This window comes from Nicotiana attenuata, unplaced genomic scaffold (assembly GCF_001879085.1).
Source record: "Nicotiana attenuata strain UT unplaced genomic scaffold, NIATTr2, whole genome shotgun sequence".
NCBI lineage: Eukaryota > Viridiplantae > Streptophyta > Magnoliopsida > Solanales > Solanaceae > Nicotiana > Nicotiana attenuata.
In genome coordinates this window covers 198,197-220,355 of record NW_017671472.1, presented here as the reverse complement: position 1 = coordinate 220,355, position 22,159 = coordinate 198,197, and the positions used below count along the sequence as shown (strand labels likewise).

The following is a 22,159-nucleotide window of genomic DNA, read 5'->3' as shown; positions in this document are numbered from 1 at the left end:
GATTTGGCCCAAGCATTTGCACGTCACTTCCAGTATAACATAGAGATCGTTCCAGATAATTTGTCCCTGACTAAGATAGAGAAGAAACCAGGAGAAAGTTTCAGAGAATATGGTTTTCGTTGGAGAGAACAAGCGGCAAGAGTCAACCCTTCGATGGAGGAAAATGAAATGGTGGAGTATTTTCTGCAAGCTCTGGAGCCCACTTACTTTGGCCATCTGATATCGGTCATAGGCAAATCTTTCAACGAGGTAGTAAAGATGGGTGGCATGGTGGAAGGACTTAAGTCGAGCAAAATGATGAGCTACTCGGCCATCAAAGCAACCACCCAAGCCATCCAGAATGGTACCGGAGGAGTGATCGGAAAGAAGAAGAAAGAAGATGCGGCAACAGTTGATTTAGGATCATGGTTTGTACCGGGGGGCCCGTTACACCATTATACCCAGCCTCGGCCCCATCACCGAACCTACACCCAAACCCCATATAATCCACCCCAACACTACTTCCCATCCCCAGACCCTCAGATTTCTGTCCACCACGCCCAATCATACACTCAACCACCTTCTTACCCACAGTGGCATGCCCCAAACCCACAAAACACCTACCCAGCTCCGCAAAATGCTTACCCACCTCCGCGAGCTTACTGTATCCCTACAGGTCCAAGTTTCCGGCCCAAGCCAGTATTTAGAAACGAGAGGTTACAGCGGTAGAAAACTTTCACCCCGTTGGGGGATTCTTATACCAGCTTATTCTAGAGATTGAGGCAGTTGGATGTGCTGAGGCCAATTGAGTCGAATTGCCAAACCCTCCTCCGAAGAATCTTGATTACTCCCTGAGCTGTGCATATTGTTCTGGTACTCCGGGGCATGATATGGAAAAGTGCTGGCACTTGCAAAATGCCATCCAAGAGCTCATTGACACAAACCAGATTGTGGTCCAAACTCCGGAAGCACCCAACATCAATCAAAACCCCCAACTCATGATGAAACAAACATGATCGAGATAGTAAACAAGGAGGGGGAGCCCAAGAAGCCATCGCAATCTGTGATGATGATTCGGTCTAGTGAAGCCAAGCCAGTCAAGGAAACAACTGTTACAAAACCAATGGTTGAAGGAGCAGCAAACAAGTTGAGCATGCCAAACAGTGAACCATCTGTGGTAGTTGAGAAGAGATCCCTAAGTGATGCTATACCAAAGCAAGAAAAGTTAAAGGTGATCGTGCCAGGGTTGGCGAATAAGCCTGTCATAGTTGTGGAGGGTGCCCGTACGGACCCTGTCATCATCAAGCCTTTAACCCAGCTGCCAGTGATCAGCACCAAGGCTATCCCATGGAGCTATGAACGGGTGATAGTGACTTATAAGGGAAAGGAAGTGAAAGAAGAAGTCAATGAGGCACAGGGATAACTCGTTCGAGGAGATGCTTTGCCCCGAAAGAGTTGAGGAAAGCTAAAACACTCAGAGATAATCCAGTTCCAGGAAAGAAAGCAGTCACTGAAGAAGAAGCGGAGGAGTTTTTGAGAAAGATGAAAGTTTAAGATTACTCTATCGTGGAGCGGTTGAGGAAGAGCCCGCTCAGATTTCTTTGCTATCATTGTTGATCCATTCAGATGAGCATCGTCGGGCCCTGATGAAAATTCTGAACGAAGCTCATGTCCCCGATAAAATCACAGTGATTCATTTAGAGAGGATCGCTAATAAGATATTTGAGGTAAACAGGGTCACTTTCTCTGATGACGAGTTGCCTGTGGAAGGTACTGAACACAACAAAGCTCTCTATCTTACAGTAAAGTGTAAAGATTATGTGGTCACCAGGGTGCTGGTGGATAATGGTTCCAGTGCAAACATTTTCCCTCTCTCCACCTTGCACAAGTTGAAGATTGATACTGAAAGGGTCCATAAGAACAATATATGTGTCCGAGGTTTTGATGGTGGAGGAAAAGATTCGGTTGGTGATATAGTGCTTGAATTGACAATAAGACCGATTGAATTCACCATGGAGTTCCAGGTATTGGACGTGGCCGTCTCTTACAATTTGCTATTGGGTCGGCCCTGGATACATGCTGCCAAAGCAGTCCCGTCCTCTTTGCACCAGATGGTCAAGTTTGAGTGGGACAGACAGGAGACTGTCGTGCATGGTGATGAGAGCTTGGTTGCTTACAATGATGCCTCCGTCCCGTTCATTGAGGTTGAAGATGATCAAGGGACTTGGGTCTACCAGGTTTCTCAAATAGTGCCAGTTGAGAAGGTTCCAGAAGGAAAATGTATTCCAACTCCAAAGTTAGCCTCCGCATTTGTCATGGTGGCATCTGTAATGCTGAAGAATGGTTTTGTGCCAGGCAAAGGCCTGGGCGCTTCTTTACAAGGTATCGTGCAGCCAGTGTCACTGCCAAAAAACTTGGATACGTTCGTCCTTGGATTCAAACCCACAGCGGCAGACGTGAAAAGGGCCAAAAGGTTGAAACAGAAAGCGTGGGCACTTCCGAAGCCTATCCCGCGTCTCTCCAGGTCATTTGTCAAGCCCGGTGCCGTGAAACGCCCAGTAATAGTAGTTCCAAATCCGGTGGTTGATGTTGATGAAAAGTTAATCGAAAGTTTTCAGAGTTTGTTTGATGATGTGAACATGGTAGAAGTTGGAGAGGGTTCCAGCAAAGCGGATGTGCAGTTTGTCGGGCCAAAGTAAAGCTTAACAATTGGAAGGCTACACCTCTCCCTACTCAGAAGGAGTTTTGGTAGTTTGCTTTGTTTTCCTTTCTATCTGGGTCATTCCAGGGTTGTGACCCAGATTTTTATTTTCTCGCTTGTTTGATGTACAAACCCTGTTATCCTTTATTTTCAATGAAATGCAATTTCCCTTTTTCCATCATTCCTGATAGTTTTTATTTTCTTTTCTTCTTTGTACAGTTCTTTTTATGCTGGTTTCAATGACATGACATGCATGAGGAATCTTTGGCCAAGTCTTAAAAGTCAATCTAATTTTGAAATAATAATCCAAGAAATAGAGAGTGATGATGTAACAGAATATGATGAGGATGAGGCACTTGAGGAAATCAGTAAAGAATAAATCATTTTGAAGAAAAACCCAAGCCTAATTTGAATGAAACCGAAGCAATCAATTTAGGAGATCCAGATAATGTCAGAGAAACCAAGATGAGTGTCCATCTCGAACCCCAGATCAGGGAGAAAATAATCAAAGCACTGTTAAAATACAAGGATATTTTTGCATGGTCATATGATGACATGCCGGGCTTGAGTACCGACTTGGTGGTCCACAAATTGCCAACTGATCCAACTTTCCCTCCCGTCAAGCAGAAATTGAGGATGTTTAAGACCGACATAAGTGTGAAAATCAAAGAAGAAGTCATAAAGCAGCTTGAGGCAAAGGTCATTTGAGTCACGCGGTATCCCACGTGGTTGGCTAATGTTGTGCATGTGCCACAGAAAGACGGTAAGACCAGAGTATGTGTCGATTACCATGACCTCAACAAAGCAAGTCCAAAGGATAACTTCCCATTGCCAAATATCCACATTTTGATTGATAATTGTGCCAAGCATGAGATTGGGTCTTTTGTGGATTGCTCTGCGGGATATCATCAGATCTTAATGGATGAGGACGATGCGGAAAAGATGGCATTTAACACGCCATGGGGAACATATTGCTACAGGGTCATGCCATTTGGTTTGAAAAACGCCGGGGCAACTTACATGAGGGCAATGACCACCATATTCCACGATATGATACACAGGGAGATCGAGGTTTACGTGGATGATGTAATCATAAAGTCCAGGAAGCAGTCTGACCACGTCAGGGACCTGAGAAAATTCTTCCAGAGGCTCCGTAGGTACAATCTTAAGATCAACCCTGCAAAGTGTGCATTTGGTGTCCCGTCGGGCAAGTTGTTAGGCTTCATAGTCAGTCGGTGGGGCATCGAGCTGGATCCGTCAAAAAACAAAGCTATCCAAGAATTACCACCGCCAAAGAACAAGACTGAGGTGATGAGTCTATTAGGGAGGTTGAATTACATCAGCAGGTTTATTGCTCAACTGACGACAACCTGTGAGCCCATCTTCAAGTTGCTAAAGAAGGATGCTGCGGTCAAATTGACCGATAATTGCCAAGAAGCATTCGATAAGATCAAGGAGTATTTGTCAAACCCACCTGTGTTGGTACCGCCGGAACCAGGGAGACCTTTGATTATTTATTTGACAGTCCTGGATAATTCATTTGGCTGCGTGTTGGGTCAACATGACATCACTGGTAGGAAAGAGCAGGCCATCTATTATCTCAGCAAGAAGTTCACATCCTATGAGGTTAAGTATATCCCCCCTGGAAAGGACATGTTGTGCCCTGACTTGGGTAGCAGAAGCTGAAGCATTATCTGTCATCCTACACTACTTACCTCATTTCTCGCCTGGATCCTTTAAAGTATATTTTCCAGAAGCCTATGCCCACAGGAAGACTCGCAAAGTGGCAGATCTTGCTCACAGAATTTGACATTGTATACGTGACTCGGACGGCAATGAAAGCCCAAGCTTTGGCTGATCACTTGGCCGAGAACCCGGTGGATGAAGAATATGAGCTGTTGAAGACTTATTTTCCTGATGAAGAGGTAATGCATGTTGAGGAGGTCGAGCAGGATGAGAAGCTCGGTTGTAAACTTTTCTTTGATGGGGCTGCTAACATGAAAGGCGTTGGGATAGGAGCTGTGCTCATTTCTGAAACAGGGCACCACTACCCTGTCACAGCTCAACTTCGTTTCTATTGCACCAACAACATGGCTGAGTACGAAGCATGCATTCTGGGTTTAAGGTTAGCTGTGGACATGGGAGTCCAGGAAGTGCTGGTTTTGGGAGATTCAGATCTGTTAGTACACCAGATTCAGGGAGAATGGGAGACTCGAGATTTGAAGCTCATACCATACCTACAATGTCTGCAGGATCTTTGTCAGAGGTTCAAATCAGTGGAGTTCAGGCATATCCCTAGGATCCATAATGAGGTTGCTGATGCCTTGGCTACTCTAGCGTCAATGTTACATCATCCAGATAAGGCTTATATTGACCCTTTGCGTATTTAGGTCCGTGATTAGCATGCCTACTATAACATGGTGGAAAAAGAACTCGATGGTGAGTCGTGGTTCCATGATATCAGGGAATACATCAGGATGGGGGTATATCCGGTACAAGCCATAGGTGATCAAAAGAGAAAAATTCGACGTTTGGCAAGTGGATTTTTCTTAAGTGGAAGAGTTTTGTACAAAAGAACTCCAGATCTTGGATTGTTGAGATGCATAGATGCTAAGCAAGCCACGACTATCATGACCGAAGTACACTCAGGAGTTTGTGGGCCCCATATAAGTGGGTATGTTCTGGCAAAGAAAATTCTTCGAGCAGGTTATTACTGGCGCACCATGGAGCGAGATTGCATCAGCTTTGTGCGAAAGTGTCATCAATGCCAGGTGCACGGCGATTTGATCCATTCTCCCCCATCTGAATTGCACACAATGTCCGCACCTTGGCCCTTTGTTGCTTGAGGCATGGATGTCATCAGACCAATTGAGCTAGCAGCATCCAATGGGCACAGATTCATTCTGGTAGCCATCGATTATTTCACTAAGTGGGTTGAGGCTATGACTTTCAAATTTGTAACCAAGAAAGCAGTGGTTGACTTTGTTCATTCAAACATCATTTGTCGGTTTGGAATTCCAAAGGTAATTATCACGGACAATGATGCTAATCTTAACAGCCATTTGATGAAGGAAGTATGCCAGCAGTTTAAGATTATGCATCGAAATTCCACTCCGTATCGTCCCAAGGCAAATGGAGCGGTTGAGGCAGCCAACAAGAACATAAAGAAGATACTTCGAAAGATGGTGCAAGGTTCTAGGTAATGGCATGAAAAGTTAACCTTTGCTTTACTGGAATACCGCACTACTATTCGCACTTCAGTAGGTGCAACTCCTTATTTGTTGGTGTATGGTACTGAAGCAGTGATACCTGCGGAGAGAGGTTGAGATTCCATCCCTTCGAATTGTCGCTGAAGCAGAGATTGATGATGATGAGTGGGTCAAAACCCATTTGGAGCAATTAAGTCTGATTGATGAGAAAAGACTGGCGACAGTATGTCACGGCCAGTTGTATCAAAAGAGAATGGCAAGAGCATACAACAAGAAGGTGCGTCCCCGGAGATTTGAAGTGGGTCAGCTAGTGTTGAAATGCATCCTTCCACATCAGGCTGAAGGAAAAGGCAAGTTTGCCCCAAATTGGCAGGGGCCATTCGTAGTAATGAGAGTGTTGTCCAATGGTGCTTTGTACTTAACAGATATAGAAGGCAAGTGTGTAGACATGGCTATCAATTCTGATGCGTTCAAAAGATATTATGTATGATTTCTTTGTTTAAATTGTGTCCGTTTGTACTTGGCATGTTTTGAAGATTGAAATGACGAAGGCATTTTATTCTGCTATCTAAACACTTTATCCATTGTTACCCCTTTGAGCCTTATTTGCTTTCTTTCATGCCCCTCTTTTGGAATCAGTAGCAAAGATCAAAAATACAGATACAGAAGAAAAAGAGAGAGAGAAAATGAAAAAAGAAAGAAGAGACAAAAGAATAAAGAGAAAAATAAAAAAAATAAAAAAAGAAAGAAAAACAAAAAAAAGAGAAAGAAGAAAAGGAAAAGAGAAAAGTACAAAAAACAAAGCAACTCCTATGTCATGAACTACGTTCGACCTGATTCCTTTTAAGGATACGTAGGCAGCCTCACGGTTCGGTCCCATCAAAACAAAAATTCAAAAGCCCCAAGCAAAGAAACTGGGGCAGAAGTTGCGGTCCTATAAAAAGATCTGACTCCAAAAGTTGTAATTTTGAACCCACTCAGTTATTTTGAGCCTTTATGATATCCTTTCTTTCTAACCCTGTCAAAACCCCACATTACGGTCCAAAGAAAGACCTTCCGATCAATCTTCGAGGGATGCCAGGTCAGGCAAGTTAGAGGTATGATTCATATCAGGGGCAACACTCCGTTCTACGCAGGGAAAATGAATAAATGAGAGAGTCTTATTGGTGAAAACCCTCACGGGCATCGTAAGGCGACGCAAAGTTGAGAGAAATGAATAAATGAGAGAGTCTTATTGGTGAAAACCCTCACGGGCACCATAAGGCGACGGAAAGTTGAGAGAAATTAAAAATGAAAGAGTCTTATTGGTGAAAACCCTCACGGGCACCGTAAGGCGACTTTCATCTCATGTATCCACGACCTTCCGAGGATTACATTGTAACCTATATCACCATCCACCACTTCGAATAGAGTAGTCTTTGTTACTCCTTTGGCATGTGTGGGCAGCAAAATCTCTCCTCGAGTTGTCACGCTTGTCAAGTTGAAGTCAGCTAAGAGTTATGTCACCGGAACGATGCCCCTGGTTAACTTTGCTTGCTCTCCATTATATTATGTTGGCTGAACTTCATGGGTCAACCAAAACAAGTTTAATTTTGAAATCTAAACATTGAGAGAGATTACCAAAGCATCATTGTATGGCAAAAATAGTCCGTCAGTGTCCTCCTCCATGAAGGTGATATCATCTTCTGCGACTTCCCGGTGTCTCTTGTTGCGAGTCACCAATATCTTCGTTTTCTTCGCTGCTGAAAAGGTTACACTATTGACTTTGTGTTCTTTGAAGATCATGTTGATAGTCATCCGAGGTGACCCTTCTGCTACTTTCGAAGGCTCTGCATTGTCCCCGCTTCGATCGTAGTTAATCTTGGCTCGGTCTTGAGATGGACATTTTTCAACAATGTCGCCACCTCTTCGCGAAGATGTCAGCAGTCCCTAGTTCTGTGGCCATGAGTTCCATAGTAGTCACACTATAAACTGGGATCCCTCTAGCTAGGACCTGAGCGGTTTGGCTTCGGGAACCGTGCTTCTTTGATATTTCTCATTGCCTGATACTAACTCTACTAGGCTGATATTGAAGTTGTAATCCGATAACCTGGGATATGCGGAGTCTCGGGCCCGTGACACCAATTTCTCTCGCAACAACCTGCTGTTCCGGCCACGATCGACTCTTCTATCGGGAACGACCCTATCCGATGTCTAAAACTCTTTGCTTTTACGCCCATCGATCCTCTCGTACGGTAGAAACTGACCTCTAAAGGTTCGCCGATCAGCATCGAAATCGCTCTTAAACTTGTCCTGGCTTTGGTCTTGACCCCGTGTCTTAGCCAATACATAAGACCCAAGCTGATCGACCTCTATCCTTATTTTTGACTCATAGCATTTATGGACATCTGCCTATGTGGTTGCCTGAAACTCGAGCAGGCTCTCCTTCAGTTTTCGGGAGGCATCGGAACTTAGTGGATTTAGACCCTTTGTGAATGCCTTCGTTTCCCACTCATCTGGAACCGCCAATACCACCTTTCTTTTTGGAATCGGATCATAATTTCTCGTAGTAGTTTGGATTCGCCCCTGCGCAATTCTAATATATCTGCCTTTCTGGCTTGTACCTTCCTTGCTCCGGCATAGGCCTTAATGAACGAGTCTGCAATAATTTCAAAAGAATTGATTGAATTCTCGGGTAAAAGAGAGTACCATGTCAAGGCCCCCTTTGTGAGGGTTTCCCTAAACTTCTTCAACAAGACCGACTCGATCTTTTATTGATCCAAATCATTTCCTTTCACAGCCATGGTGTAGGTTGTGATATGCTCCTGTGGATCCGAAGTCCTATCGTACTTCGGTATGTCTGATATTTTGGAATTAACTCTAGTGCTGCACTTGGCTTAAAAGGTAACTGCATGTACTTTTTTGAATCCAAACCCTTTAACACTGGTGGTGCACCAGGAATCTAATCAATCCAAGCGTGAATCTCCTTTGCATTGTGATCCATTTGTTCGTTCATTTCTCTCATGAACCTCATGAGCGCGATTTTGAAAGGATCACTTCCGTTGCTGTTCCCAAATTCGCTATCGGTCCCTCCGGCTTTGTCGAAACTGACTTTACCCCCTGGGGTGTTGTTATCGATTCTTTGAGCCGTTTGATTTATGGGAACACTGGGAAGGATTGGTCCCTTACGTTCGCGTTGTTGGAAGCACATGCCAATGCTTGTTCTAACTCTATCATCACCCTATCCTGCCTTGAGAGAAGATCCGTAATTGTTTTATGTTGTTTTCTGAGGAGTTTGATCGTCTCTACGACATATTCCTCCTCCGCATCATTAGGAGTTGGGTCCCGCACATGCCCAGGATCTGATGTTCGCGAACCAGGGTGGTTTCATCACCTTCGTTACGGGTGTCACTGATTAAGTCATCACGCTGGGACAATTCTTCCCGTTCAATGTGTGCTTCAACGTTGTATGCGTTGTTGACATCGTTAGCTGCCATATCTGATTTTTACTAAGGAAAAAACTAAAACTTGTTAGCAATAGACGTATGGATCAAAGCAATTAGGCAACTGTCTATTCCCCACGGATGACATCAAACTATATACCCATAAGACGGTACAGTTAAATTTGTAACATGGTTTATAAATAAGTGAATTGATTTGACCCAAAAACGATAAAGAAATAAGTCTGAAGTTAAATTTAGCAATTGAGTTAAAGAAGATACCAAGACTGGTTCTGAACTCAGCCTTTTCGAGAACAAAAGTGAAAGTAAAGATAAAGCAACGATGACCGGGTAAAGTGAGAGCTAAATAGTAAAGTATGAGAGCAAAATAGTAAAATCTGGCTTTTGTGTATAGAGTATTTCGTGTCCTTACAATGGTGTTAACCCCACTATTTATAGTTCTAGCTAGGGAAACAAGATCCTAGGATCAAGCTCTTCTATAAATGAGGATAAAAGTGTCATTGATGAATATGTAACGGCAAGCCTTGAATGCAAAAATTGTCTGTAACAACTGCTCATTTAAGCTAGCAAATGTTTCCTCATTAAATGCTGTTCGATGGCGAATCTTTGAACTTCTACTGATGTCTACATTCCCTTCGGAATCCATCCGGTACCGGTCACACACATCGCATTCGGTACTAATTGTTTCCCGACTCGTCCTTTGTCTATCTTCGACTCCACGTATCATCTTACCATTCGATCACTTGTTATTGTTAGAACATGCGCAGCGGAAACAAGCATGCAATCAGGCATCAATTACATGTAAAATAGACAACGCAATGATAATGAGATCAGGAACACTAACCTCTTGAAATAGTTGCACAAATTCTCCAAGCAGCAAGAATCCAGGGCTGTAGTCTTCTGCTATTTGCCTAGTAAAACCTTGAACACTTTTGCTTTTGTGTGGCAAGAACAATACAACTCTAGGTTAGTTAACAGGAGAAACCTGTCTCCTTTTTATACACGAAATTAAGCCCTAAAATAGGCTCAAAAACGTGTGGAGTAGGATTCCATAAGTAGAATCCTACTCCAACTCAAAAAGGTAACTTTTCTCCCAAGCTACTTTTTACCCAAGTTTGTCCAGGTTATTACTAGGTATAGCAAGGACCACAGAAATAATAAGAGGCTACTAATTATAGTACTAATTCGAAGTAGGCAGGAATTAGATCCTACTATAATTAATTGCAATTTATTCCACTAAAAAACTGCAATTGAACTCCTCAATATGAATTTCAAAAATTCATCAACACTTATTTTAACTCCCCATGTTAAGATTTCAAATACCAGTTAATTAAATTAAATCACTGAAAATTTAATTCAATCAACTAATTAAATCCTTTATAATTCCGCTTAAACTATCTCATGTGACGGATACAAAATCCACTAGCCGGATTTTCACATGAAAACTTATAAGCTTATATAAAGGGGTATTATCAAACCCAAAAACCAAGTCATGGATTCTATCAACTAATTATTTTTCACAAATGTTATTTGTTATTGTCCAATTTATTAGGCATATACTAACTCTAAATAGAGTCGTACCTTTTGAAAATCAAAACAATAAACAAATTACATTGATCATAATAATTATATCAAGATTAGAGTATAAGCTCATTTAATGAATTAGAGAAAGTGTTTATATTGTATTCGGTACAAAAATATCTTTTCTCTACTGGTCCGTTCAATACACACTGAGTATACTAGCACAAGAAAGTGGAGTAGATCTTACTCCCATAACAAGACAAATTATACAATAATCTTGTGCTACAATCATCAAGATATTTTGTCCGATAATATCTTCGATTGTGAACATAGTTTATTAATTATGAGAACCAACAATTTAATCTTCTGTGTATGAGCTAAGACTCCATACACTAAATTGTCTACTACATAATCAAAAGGACACACATGTTACAAATGATCTATTTAAAATAGTGCTTTATTGAATTGAATAAATTAAATAAACAATTGTTTCATAAAGAACAAAATATAATACTATGTCTAAACCGCATGGTTAATAGTATATCCCAACAGTTATCAACCAATTTTACCCCATACACATATAACTTACTAAAATTAATCTTTGAATTTTTGGTCTTAAACATGTTATGCCATGTATATAAGAGATTGATATTAAAGATAAAATTAAAATGTTAAATTAACAATTTACTAAATGTATAATATTACATTTTTTAAACAACTTAAAAAAAGTATGATACATAGATTAAAATGTGGAGAGGTAATAATGAAGACAATTTTCTTTTTTTCACTCGACAATGATCATAGTCGACAGTGGGTGGTTCCCTAGGTGCATGTTTAAATGAGGAATATTCATAAATCACTATTGTTTAGTGGCTGTTAACTTTCTATAACTATCATATATATAATTACTTCCTATAACTACTATTTAGTTGTTACGGTAGTATATTCACATGTATTCGCGCTACCGTATTCATGAATACAACAGTAAAAAACGCCTAAAAATCAGGATAGTCCAGCTGTACGCGCATGTATTGACATGTATACGCGCCATGTATCCATGAATATAGCAGCAAAAAGCGCCTAAAATCAAGGTAGTCCAGCTGTACGCGCATATATTCACATGTATTTGCGCTGCTGTATTCACGAGTAAAAAGCGCCTAAACTCAGGGCAGTCCAGCTGTACGCGCATGTATTCACATGTATTCGCGCCATGTATTTATGAATACAGTAACAACAATCACCTTAAAAATAGGTACGTAGCATAAATAGCGTATTTCATGCCTCAATTGTAGTATATACCATAAATAATATTTTGCTATAAAATATAAAAGATAATTATAGAAATAATATTTTAAAATAATTTTGATTTATAAATTATAATAAATAGGGTGTGTACCGTAAAATTTCCTTTTTAAATAGCAGCCCTTATTAGAGTGGCTATTTGGTGTCATTTCTACCCCTTTATAAGTAAGGCCCACACGCATTAACAGAAGCCCATTGAAATATCTGGAAAACGCAACTCCGGTTTTCTGGTTCCCGCCGAAGAGCAGAAAGAACGGTGAAAATGGTTGGAAGAAGTTTGTTACCGGGAACTATCTGCAAATCACGGCAGCTCAAACATCTCTTTTCCAATCCCTTCATCTTTCAACCTCTCTTATCCCATTCCTTACCCCAACAAAGAACCAGGTATATTAATTTATCTCTCTTTCCAAAAATACATACATAGACACAAATAATTTTGCAAAAATCTCATAGTTTAGTAGTCCTTTTACTGCAAAATGCAAGGTTTTACTTGGCGGAGTCGCTGTTGGGTCACACCTAAGAGCACCCAAATGTGATCTTGGATGCGTATATTTGGGTCGGGGTTTCTGTACGGTTGGCAAAGCTGTGGAATCAGCTGCTGGTGTTGAAGAGAGTTCTGGAGAAGGTAAAATCAAAAGGAAGAAATTGAAGGGAAAAAGACAGGTTGTAAGGTGGTTAAAGTTCTTCAGGTGGAAGAAGAAGAAAGATTTCCAAAGAATGACTGCAGAAAACAAAATTCTTTTCAAATTGAGCAAGGTAAATCTTCTTTACTTTATGTAGTAGAAGTAGGAAGCTTTCTAGAAAAAAGTCTAAGATATCAAGACTGTAACTTTTTACAACATCTACTTCTTGCTGGTTCTCTCCGTCCAATTTATGCGGCTGTGCTGAATTTAAGAAAGATGTGGTCTAAAATAAACTAATAAACTTGTTTGGTTATAAATAATTTTACTGAAAAAATTAAAAAGTTTAAAATTTAAGTTATTTCTTAATAGAAAAATATAATATTCTTTTGGGACAGCTTAAAAGGAAAAGTATATCAGAAACTGGGATATTGCTACATATCACTTATAAAAAAGTGTTTGAAATATCAATAATAAAGTACTATGGTGGCTTCAAATGTTTGAAATTCCAACCTCTTGAGCCCCTTTGACCCTTTTATGCCATCTCTTGATCCTTGTTTACTCTAGGGCAATCTGTGAAAAGAGACTTGTTATCTATCTAAATGTCTGTGGTTATGTGTGCTATCCTAGTACTCTTTTTATTCCCAAATTGGTAGTCTCGAGGGTCATATTGTGATATTTTGAAAATTTGAAAGTTATGTATTTATGTAGTTATATCTAAATTTGCACACTAACTATATTGAAAAATTAGTTAATAATTCATTCATGAGATTTAAGAAAAATAGTTCAAGTGTACTAACAAATATGAAACTAATAGGCCCATGTGATCAAGGGTTCTAAAAGGTGCAACATTTCATCGTACTAAAATCAAAAGTTTATTTTGTAAAATTTCATATACAATAAATTGTAAGATTATTTACAATGATCATTCAAAATTACATTTGAATGTGTCACATGAATCATATACCAGTCCCAAATTTCAACAAAAATATAGATGCATATGCAAATGTGATCTTCATGATAGCTTCTAAAAGTCTGATTTGTCTTGTCATCCTTATTTCTCTTCTAGTAAATCACCTATGATAGCAACAAACTATTGCTAAGTATAAAACTTAGTGGACACCTAAGGGTGTGGCCTAGTGATCAATGAAGTGGGTTGAGAACCACAAGGTCTTAGGTTCAAATCCTAGAGGAGATAAAAAATGGTGGGTGGTTTCTTCACATCTGTTCAAGCGTTGGTGGATAGAGTTACCTGGTACCTGTTGTTGGCAGGAAGTAGCAAGTATCCCGTGGGATTAGTTGAGGTGTACGCAAGCTGGCCCAGGCACCGTAGTTATTAAAAATAAGTATAAAACTTAGTGACACTTAAACTTTGGGTTTGGAGCCACTAAATTCTCTAATGCTCATTTGAAATATGTTATGACCACTGATGCTTGCAGCCTCACTCAGATAAGTCCTTTTTTTTCCTTTTCTTCTTCAAACAGTCTCCCTGTCTTGAATTTTCTTCTTTATTCATAACCCTCGAAGTCATTGCATTTCATTTCCTTTTGGGTCTACTTTCTCCAAGATTTCTTGTTAGACTTGCCAAGCAAACAAGAAGGGATTGCAAAGCTTATTACCAACTTCCAAAGTGCAAAGCGAAGTGCGGCCACATCATGCCAGAAATAGCATGATGCACAATGAAAAATAAGGTGTTAGCCAAGGTTCAAGTAATCAAGTGGTTTCATGAATTGTGGGGAGAAATACAAAGAGTCAAATTGGGAAGACAGAAATGCCAAAACAGCAGGTTGAGTATAGGGCACTCAAGTCATTCAGGGTCCCGTGGTTAAGGTTCAATCAGAAGGGGAAACAATTCCTTGCCGGTCGGATGCAGTTGAGCAGAACAAAGCATGACAGTGGAAAGGACGCCCTCAGCAAGAATGCCACAAACTAACCACCGCATTTTCAAACTGACAAGATTTTTCTTTGATTGAAACAGGGGCAGAAATTTTATTTGTTCCGGAGAAACCCACCGTGAAGAAAGCAGGTGCCAGACAGGCTCGGCGGTAAGTTTTCAATACTCTCCCGGATAACGGGATTTAGTAAGTTTCGAGACCCTCGCAAGTGACAAGGTCTCGCGAGAGTTTTTCTTTTGGGAAGTATAATTCAGCATTTAAGTTTTCACTTTTGAAGATGAGACTCGGTTTGAAATTTTCAGGATAAGGAAATTTAGCTTAGAACTGATTTTGATAACAAGAGTCGGTTAACACTCATAGATGTTCTCAATATCAAACTGAGGCAGAAAAATTTCTTTTGCTTTGTCTGTTTTGTTGTCATCAGGCGCCCACTTGGAGAACAAGGGAAAACAACTCAAGTTTAGAGGAAAACAGTTCAAGTTTCAGAGAAAGGCAATTTAACTTTCGGCAATCAGGCGCGCACCTGGAGAACAAGGGAAGACCACATAGGGTTCCATGGAAAGGAAAGCAGTTCAGGTTCAAGCAATCTGGCGCCCACCTTAAGAACAAGGGAAAACAATTCAAGTTGCAAGGGAAGGGAAGGCAGTTCAGGTTCAGCAATCAGGCCCCCACCTGGAGAACAAGGGAGAACAGCTCAAATTTCAAGGGAACGGAAGACAATTCAAAGGGAAAAGCAGTTTCGAAAGAAGACGGTTCAAGTTAAGAAATCAGGCGCCCACCTGGAGAACAAGGGAAAATAGCTCAAGATTCGAGAGAAAACAAGTCAAGTTAAGCAATCAGGCGCCCACCTGGAGAACAAGGGAAGACAGCACAAGTTTCAAGGGAAAGCAGTTTCAAAGTAAAATAGTTCAAATTTCATGGGAAAAGAAGACAGCACTAGTTTCAAGGGAAAATAGTTCAAGTTTCAAGGGAAGACGGTTCAAGTTTTGGCAATCAGGCGCCCACCTGGAAAACAAGGGAAGTCATTTCAGAATGCATTTCAAGTCAGCAACAAAGGAAGTTACCTGGGAAGTACGAGTCAACAGCTCAAGATGCAACACAGAGCCGCAAGATCAAGTTTGAAGATACGTAGATAGGATTCTTGTAATTCATATATCATAGTTTAGTTTAGCTTCTTTTGGTTTTGACAAGGTATAATAAGGAGTTCAGCAAGCAACAGCAGCAACATCAACAGTGAAATCACAGCTTCTCGGTAGTCCCAGCTACCAAAACTTTTCGAACTACACTGACCTGATTCCTTTATAGCCAAGGATATGTAGGCAACCTCGGAAGCAGTGCGCGGTCAAATCTTTCAAAAATGCTTCCCACGGAGTGTTCAAACGGGCAAAAATCACTCGTATCTGCTCACTTTATCTTTGCACGAAAACTCTTCGTGTTTCCGAGCAAAGAGGGGCAGTTGTGAGCACATGATTTTTGACCTATATGAGTTACTCCTATAAAACTCAAGAAAATAGATTTTTTTAATTATTTGCCATTTTATAGGATTTTATTAATTGTTTGCATTTTTGTGCATGTTTAATTTCCAGTAAAAATCATGAAAAAATATCAAAAAAATACCATGCATTGCATTTAGGTTTTGTCTTTACATTTTAGGATTAATTAGTTAATTATTTATCTTATTAAAATTGAAAATCACAAAAATGGTTCATTTTGGCATTTTTAGTTTTAATTTTAGAATAGTAGTTTTTCTCTTTTAATTTAGGATCAAGGAACTTTTATTATTTTTAGAAAGTGGTTAGTTTTGCAATTTAGATAATTTAGGAATTTAGTTTAGAATTTTATTTATTAAAGAAAAGGAAAAGAAAAACAATTGAAAAAGAGAAAAAAAAAGAGAATTAGAGAAAAAAAGAAAAGAGGCTGTTTAATTGAGCAAAATTGCTGAAGCCCAACCCCCTTTTACCCAATCCGCCCCAGGCCACTCCCTTTACCTGGTCCAGTTCCCATATAAGCCCCAAGACGACGCCGTTTCTGAACTCCTCATCACAACCATTGGATCATTGAGATCCAACGGCCCGGAACTCATCCCTCCCCAACTATATAACTGTCAGAACCCCGGTCGAACCCTAGATCCCCCTTCCTCATCTCCCTCGTCCCCAAGCCATCAAACCCTAGCTGCCTAAAAGAACCTCGCCGCCTCTGCCACTAACCACCACCAGAAATCGCCTCATGGCGGTTCTGGTGGTCCAAACCTCCCCAAATTTTTACCAGGAAACCCCCTTTCTTTCCTCTTTCCAAATCCCTAAACCAATTCCTTCAAATCCCTACCAATCTCTTCCGATTTCAGATCTAAAGCACCAACCCCAAAAACCCTAACTCACTCAAACCGACCCAAACTTACACCCTATAATCACTAGGCCTCCCCAAACCCAAAATCCTTAACAATTTCCCCAAAAAATCTCCAAAACTTGTCGAATCCCGGATTTAGGTTCAACCTAATTTCTGATTTTGGGATTTCTTTGAACCTTTGTTCGTCTTGGTTGGAAGCTCGCCCAAATAGGTTATTCTTGTCCAGAATAATCGTTTGGGTCAGTTTCAAGCCTCATCGAAAGCATTCTGAACCTGGCCAGCCTGCTGCTTTTGCTTTTGTTGATCGTCTGGTTGATTAAATCGGCTTCCTGGACTTTAGTCATTTATTCATCTTTGTTCTCTTCTTTCTTCCGATCTCTTCCTCTCAATTCTGTCAGTTGCATATTAGGTTTTATGTGTCATCTGTTTGTTTGTGTATTTAGGATTTCGGATTAGAGTTTCATCACATAAGTCAATTTAGTTCAATGCATGAATTAATTCTGTTTCGATGGTATTTTCTGATTTCAGCTTATGTTAGAAGAATTTAGGCATAATTTGAGGTTCAATTGCATTGTTGTGGTATATTTGAGCATGTTTTAGTTAACAATTTTGTTTTAGAATGCATTGATTATTCCAGTACTTGTGAAAGTTCCATTTAGGGTTCCTTGTATAGCTTAGTTCATTATGAATTGATGTCATGGTTTAGGTTCGTTCACCAGTTGTTAGATACCTTTTTCAGCTTTGAATTTCATTTGCTTTCAATCCGTTTGAAGATATTAGCATATTTGTTTCTATCATCTAGGTTTGTAAATGCTTGAAACTCTTAGGGTGTTAATTGAATAGCTAAAAACTTAACGGGGGGGGGGGGGTAATTTGGGAGTTAGAAATAGGATTTTTTTCAGATAAGGCTTGGTATAGGAAGTTTCTAGAACCTGGGGCAGCTGCCCTCATTTGGTTTGCACAAAATGCATAGGCCAATGAGGGACAGCCAGCTGTCTAGGTAGTTAAAAAGATGCCTTTTGCAGGCTGGGAATAATTTCCAAGGCTGTTTTTGGAGAACATGGCCTTAGAGGCCTATAAAAGAGTGCCATTTCCTTCACTCGAGATCAGATTTTCAAGCATATTTCCCTGCATCAAAGTTCTGAAATACACAAACAGATTCAGACCCTAAAAAAACACTCAAAGTCTCTGCATCATTTTTGGCTGAAAATTGGTTGGAATTGCTCTTTGGTTTTCACTGTTAGTATGAACTTAAAAGTTTCAAGGGATTCTGGTTTATCTGGGTTTAAAGATGGACTAAGGGAAGCTTGCTGTTGATTTGCTGATTTGCTCACACTTCCGACCTTGCTGAAGTTCTCATTTCCTTTTTGCTTTGTTTTATTATCCAGGTACTTCTTGGACCTTAAATGATCTATTAAATGCAAGGTTGTTGTTCCGGTTGAGATATGTAGTTGAAATCGAGGATCTAATACCAAATGCTCCCTTTTAATTTTACTCCCATGTTTCTCCTAAATTCACTTAGTCCTTTAATAGCTTCAGTTTACTGTAGTATTCGTACGGTTTATCTTAGGATATGTTTGATGGCTATTTGTTTAATGGAAGGTGTTCTCTGTGAAGGTCTGAGAGCTTATTATTGTGGAGTATGTAGAACTTGGCTCTAGCATGTTTAAAATATAGTGTTCAGCATGTGTATATTTTCAGGACTTTAACTTGATAGAACAATCGTGTACGTAGTAGTATAGTTGATAAATAGTTTCGTGATTCAAGTTCATGTTGTAGCATTAGTAGCAGTAATAATTTGAGGTTTATAATATGATTGTTATTGCTGTAATTTTGGGAGTTGCATATGATGTTGTTCCATGTGATTGGTGGCCACTTAGGGCCTCAGTAGGGCCTTAATCCTCGATACACTCATGCCATGGTTTTTGAGGATTGAATCAGGCCCAAATGGGGCCGCCTGGAATTCTGGTCGGGCCTGTTTGACTCCAGCTATGTACGTTTCTTTTTGGCTCTATCTTGAGCCCAACCTCCAATAGCATTAGCTTTTCCCCAAAATAGTTTATTGTGTATGTTGGAGAATTGAGCCTGGACTTGGTGGCCCACTTGATATATGCGACCATCTGTTTGGCTGCACTTCTGGGCTCGATTTCTAGCCCAGTCTCCTTTTTTAAAATAGTCCTGAGCTTAAGCTCACACCGAAAATGGGCTTAATAATCGAATCACATATGGCCCTCACAAATATTGTAATTAGATATTAAGAATTGACATGCCATTCATAGAAAAGCCTTTAGGCGCGTGTTAAAATACAATTGTGATTATGTACACGTTCACGTGACATAATTACGATCCTAAAAACCAATTCGGTGTATGCGTTCGCGCAACTTCGATCAAACTTTCTTAATAATAAATTTGTTATTAATATAGTCCTCTTTAATTAAATATAGTTCTCTAGGACGAGGTGTGTCATTCATAATTGAATCCCTATGGCCCTCATATTAATTTTATGACTTAGATATTAAAAATGATATTCGTAGTTTGCTTTAGGCACGTTCAATATACCATTGTGGTTGTGTACACGTTCGCGTGACATAATTACGATTCTAAAAACAAAATCGGAGTATGCGTTCGCGCAACTTCGGCCAAACTTTCTTAATAAAATAAAGCGTTATTAATTGTGGACACGTTTGCGTGACATGATTTTTGACGCACCAAACAAATGGGTACACGTACGCGTGACCTGTTTCAAGATAATTTCTTAATTAAAAAGGCAAATGCACATAGGTTCTAAAATTAGTAATTAAACAATTTTATTAAGCCAAGTATAATCAAAGCGACCGTGCTAGAACCACGGAACTCGGGAGTGCCTAACACCTTCTCCCGGGTTAACAGAATTCCTTACCCGGATTTCTGTGTTTCGCAGACATTAAACCAGAGTCAAATCTCCTCGATTCGGGATTTTAAACTGGTGACTTGGGACACCATAAACTATCCCAAGTGGCGACTCTGATCTTAAATAATAATCCCATTTTGATTGTCACTTAAATTGGAAAAACTCCCTTATATATCCCTTTCGGGGTAGAAAAAGGAGGTGTGACAGCATTTATGAATAAGACATCGCAAATGTGACGTCTGCAGCTGGATAAAAGAGGGAAAATCAGGATTTAGCTCATTTTACACTATTTCTCAACCCTAAACACTCTAGAGGCAATTTTTGAAAAACCTTTTCTCCTCAAATTCATTTGTAAGCAACTGTAATTCATTTGCCATTACTTTTCATGAAATTTTTAACATCAAATCTAAGAATTTCATGGTAGAATTTAGGGATTTTGGGTAGAATTTAGGAGTTTTATAAAATTAAGATTTAGACCTCAAAATAAGGTCGGATTTCGAAACAAATCGCATAACCGGGCTCGGGAGGTGAATGGGTAATCAGGTTTTTGTCCGACTCTCGGGTTTTGACCAAGCGAGCGTGGTGTTGACTTTTTTAATTTAGCTAAATATTGAACCTTTTTCATTCGTGGGTAGATTGTAAAGCTTAATTGTAATTATTTGAATGATATTTGGCTACATTCGTTTTGTTTGGAGGCTTGTTCTAAAGGAAAATCCGTGGTTGAGTATTTATTTGGTTGCGGAAAGAGGTAAGTATCGTGTTTAACTTTGACTTGAGAGAATTAGGACTTGTTTGGTGTATTTGCTACGTGAATTATATGTGGGGCGGCATATATGCAAGGTGACAGGTGTATATGCATTGTCATGGGTTAAAGAATGCGGGTTGGGCTATTTACCTTTACGTCGTCATTTACTTCATGTTATATTTCGTTACATGCTTTGATTGCTACATGTTCTTACTTTTTATCCATGCCTTACTTGTTATCTATCATTTTGTTGTTACTTGTTTCGATTTATTCAGTTCTCACTCAATATATGCTTATCTTCTATATATTCCTACTTGTATTAATTGTATATCTTCATTGTCTTATGTTTTACTTGCCTTTATTGTCTTTACATTACTTGTTGCACTTTATTATGTTATTCCGATTATGTGAGTCCTTTAGCTATTCTTGAAATGATGATTTGTCGAGGTATATGAATACAAGATATTGGTTATTCTATGTTGTATTGGTAGTTCCTTGATGTCCTATACGCCTTATTTCCTTTTTGAGCGAAAATTACGAAATGTGGTTATGTTGAATTTTTCATGTTTATGAGTTAATATTGAAAGGGTTGTCCACTGCAACAATATTGAAATGAATTGATAATGGGATCGGGTTACACGCTGCAACATATATTGATATGATATTGGGATTGGGCTACACAGCGCAACAGATATTATGATATTGTTGGGATCGGGTTACGCGCCGGAACAGAGTTTGATGTGTTGTAGTAATTGTAGTTGTAGTGTTCTATTCCGGTACTATGATATGAGGAATTTGAGATAATGTTATTCTGGGGCCCTCTGTTAGTTGACCTTTAGGTCTCGTTCTTATTAATTACTTGCTTTCCCCTATATTTCTGTTGTCTTTTATTAATATTCATACAGGTTTATAGTGAGTGTCTTATCATAGTCTCGTCACTACTTCGTCTAGGTTAGATTCGACACTTACAGAGTGCATAGAATTAGTTGTATTTATACTACACTTTTGCACTTCTTGTGCAGATTCCGATGTTGGTCCAAGTGGTGCGCAGAGGAGTTCGCTCGGATTTGACTTGCCCCGTAGACCTGAGGTAGAGCTGCTTGGCGTTCGCAGTCCCTGAAGTCCCCTTCTATTCTGTCTTTACTGTTTATTTTGCTCAAACAGATGTATTTTCATCAGACCTTATTTGTAGTATTCTAGTCACTCATGTACTTGCGACTCCAGATTTCTTGGATTAGTATAGGCCATGTTATTTAAGGATTTGTCATATGTATTTTTCAGATTTTACAACTCGTTAATCATCATGTTCTGCTTTTAAAGTGTTAAAAATTGGTTAAATATTTAGCCAACGTTGGCTTGCCTAGCAAGTGAATGTTAGGATTTATCTACTTGTTTTCTATATTGAATTTGTGATCTCGGGTCGTGACAAATTCAATATAGAAAACAAGTAGAATGCATGATAAGGCATAAGCGATCCACTTGAATGGTCAATGCTTCCACCTTTATGCTCA

The 22,159-nt window shown here is 39.7% G+C and overlaps 1 protein-coding gene across 2 annotated transcripts; it reads left to right on the top strand.

Moving 5' to 3' along the window:
* Positions 1 to 12,264: 12,264 nt before the first annotated feature.
* Positions 12,265 to 21,915, top strand: LOC109208504. Of its 2 annotated transcripts, none has more exons than XM_019371629.1 (3): positions 12,265 to 12,536; positions 12,614 to 12,908; positions 21,671 to 21,915. In XM_019371629.1, the coding sequence occupies exons 1-3, from the start codon at positions 12,415 to 12,417 to the stop codon at positions 21,740 to 21,742; spliced, it is 489 nt and encodes a 162-aa protein (XP_019227174.1). In that variant the 5' UTR covers positions 12,265 to 12,414; the 3' UTR covers positions 21,743 to 21,915. The 2 variants fall into 2 exon arrangements, with proteins under 2 accessions (XP_019227174.1, XP_019227175.1); XM_019371630.1 differs by lacking the exon at positions 21,671 to 21,915 and adding an exon at positions 18,402 to 18,938 and having other exon boundaries at positions 12,267 to 12,536.
* Positions 21,916 to 22,159: the final 244 nt, after the last annotated feature.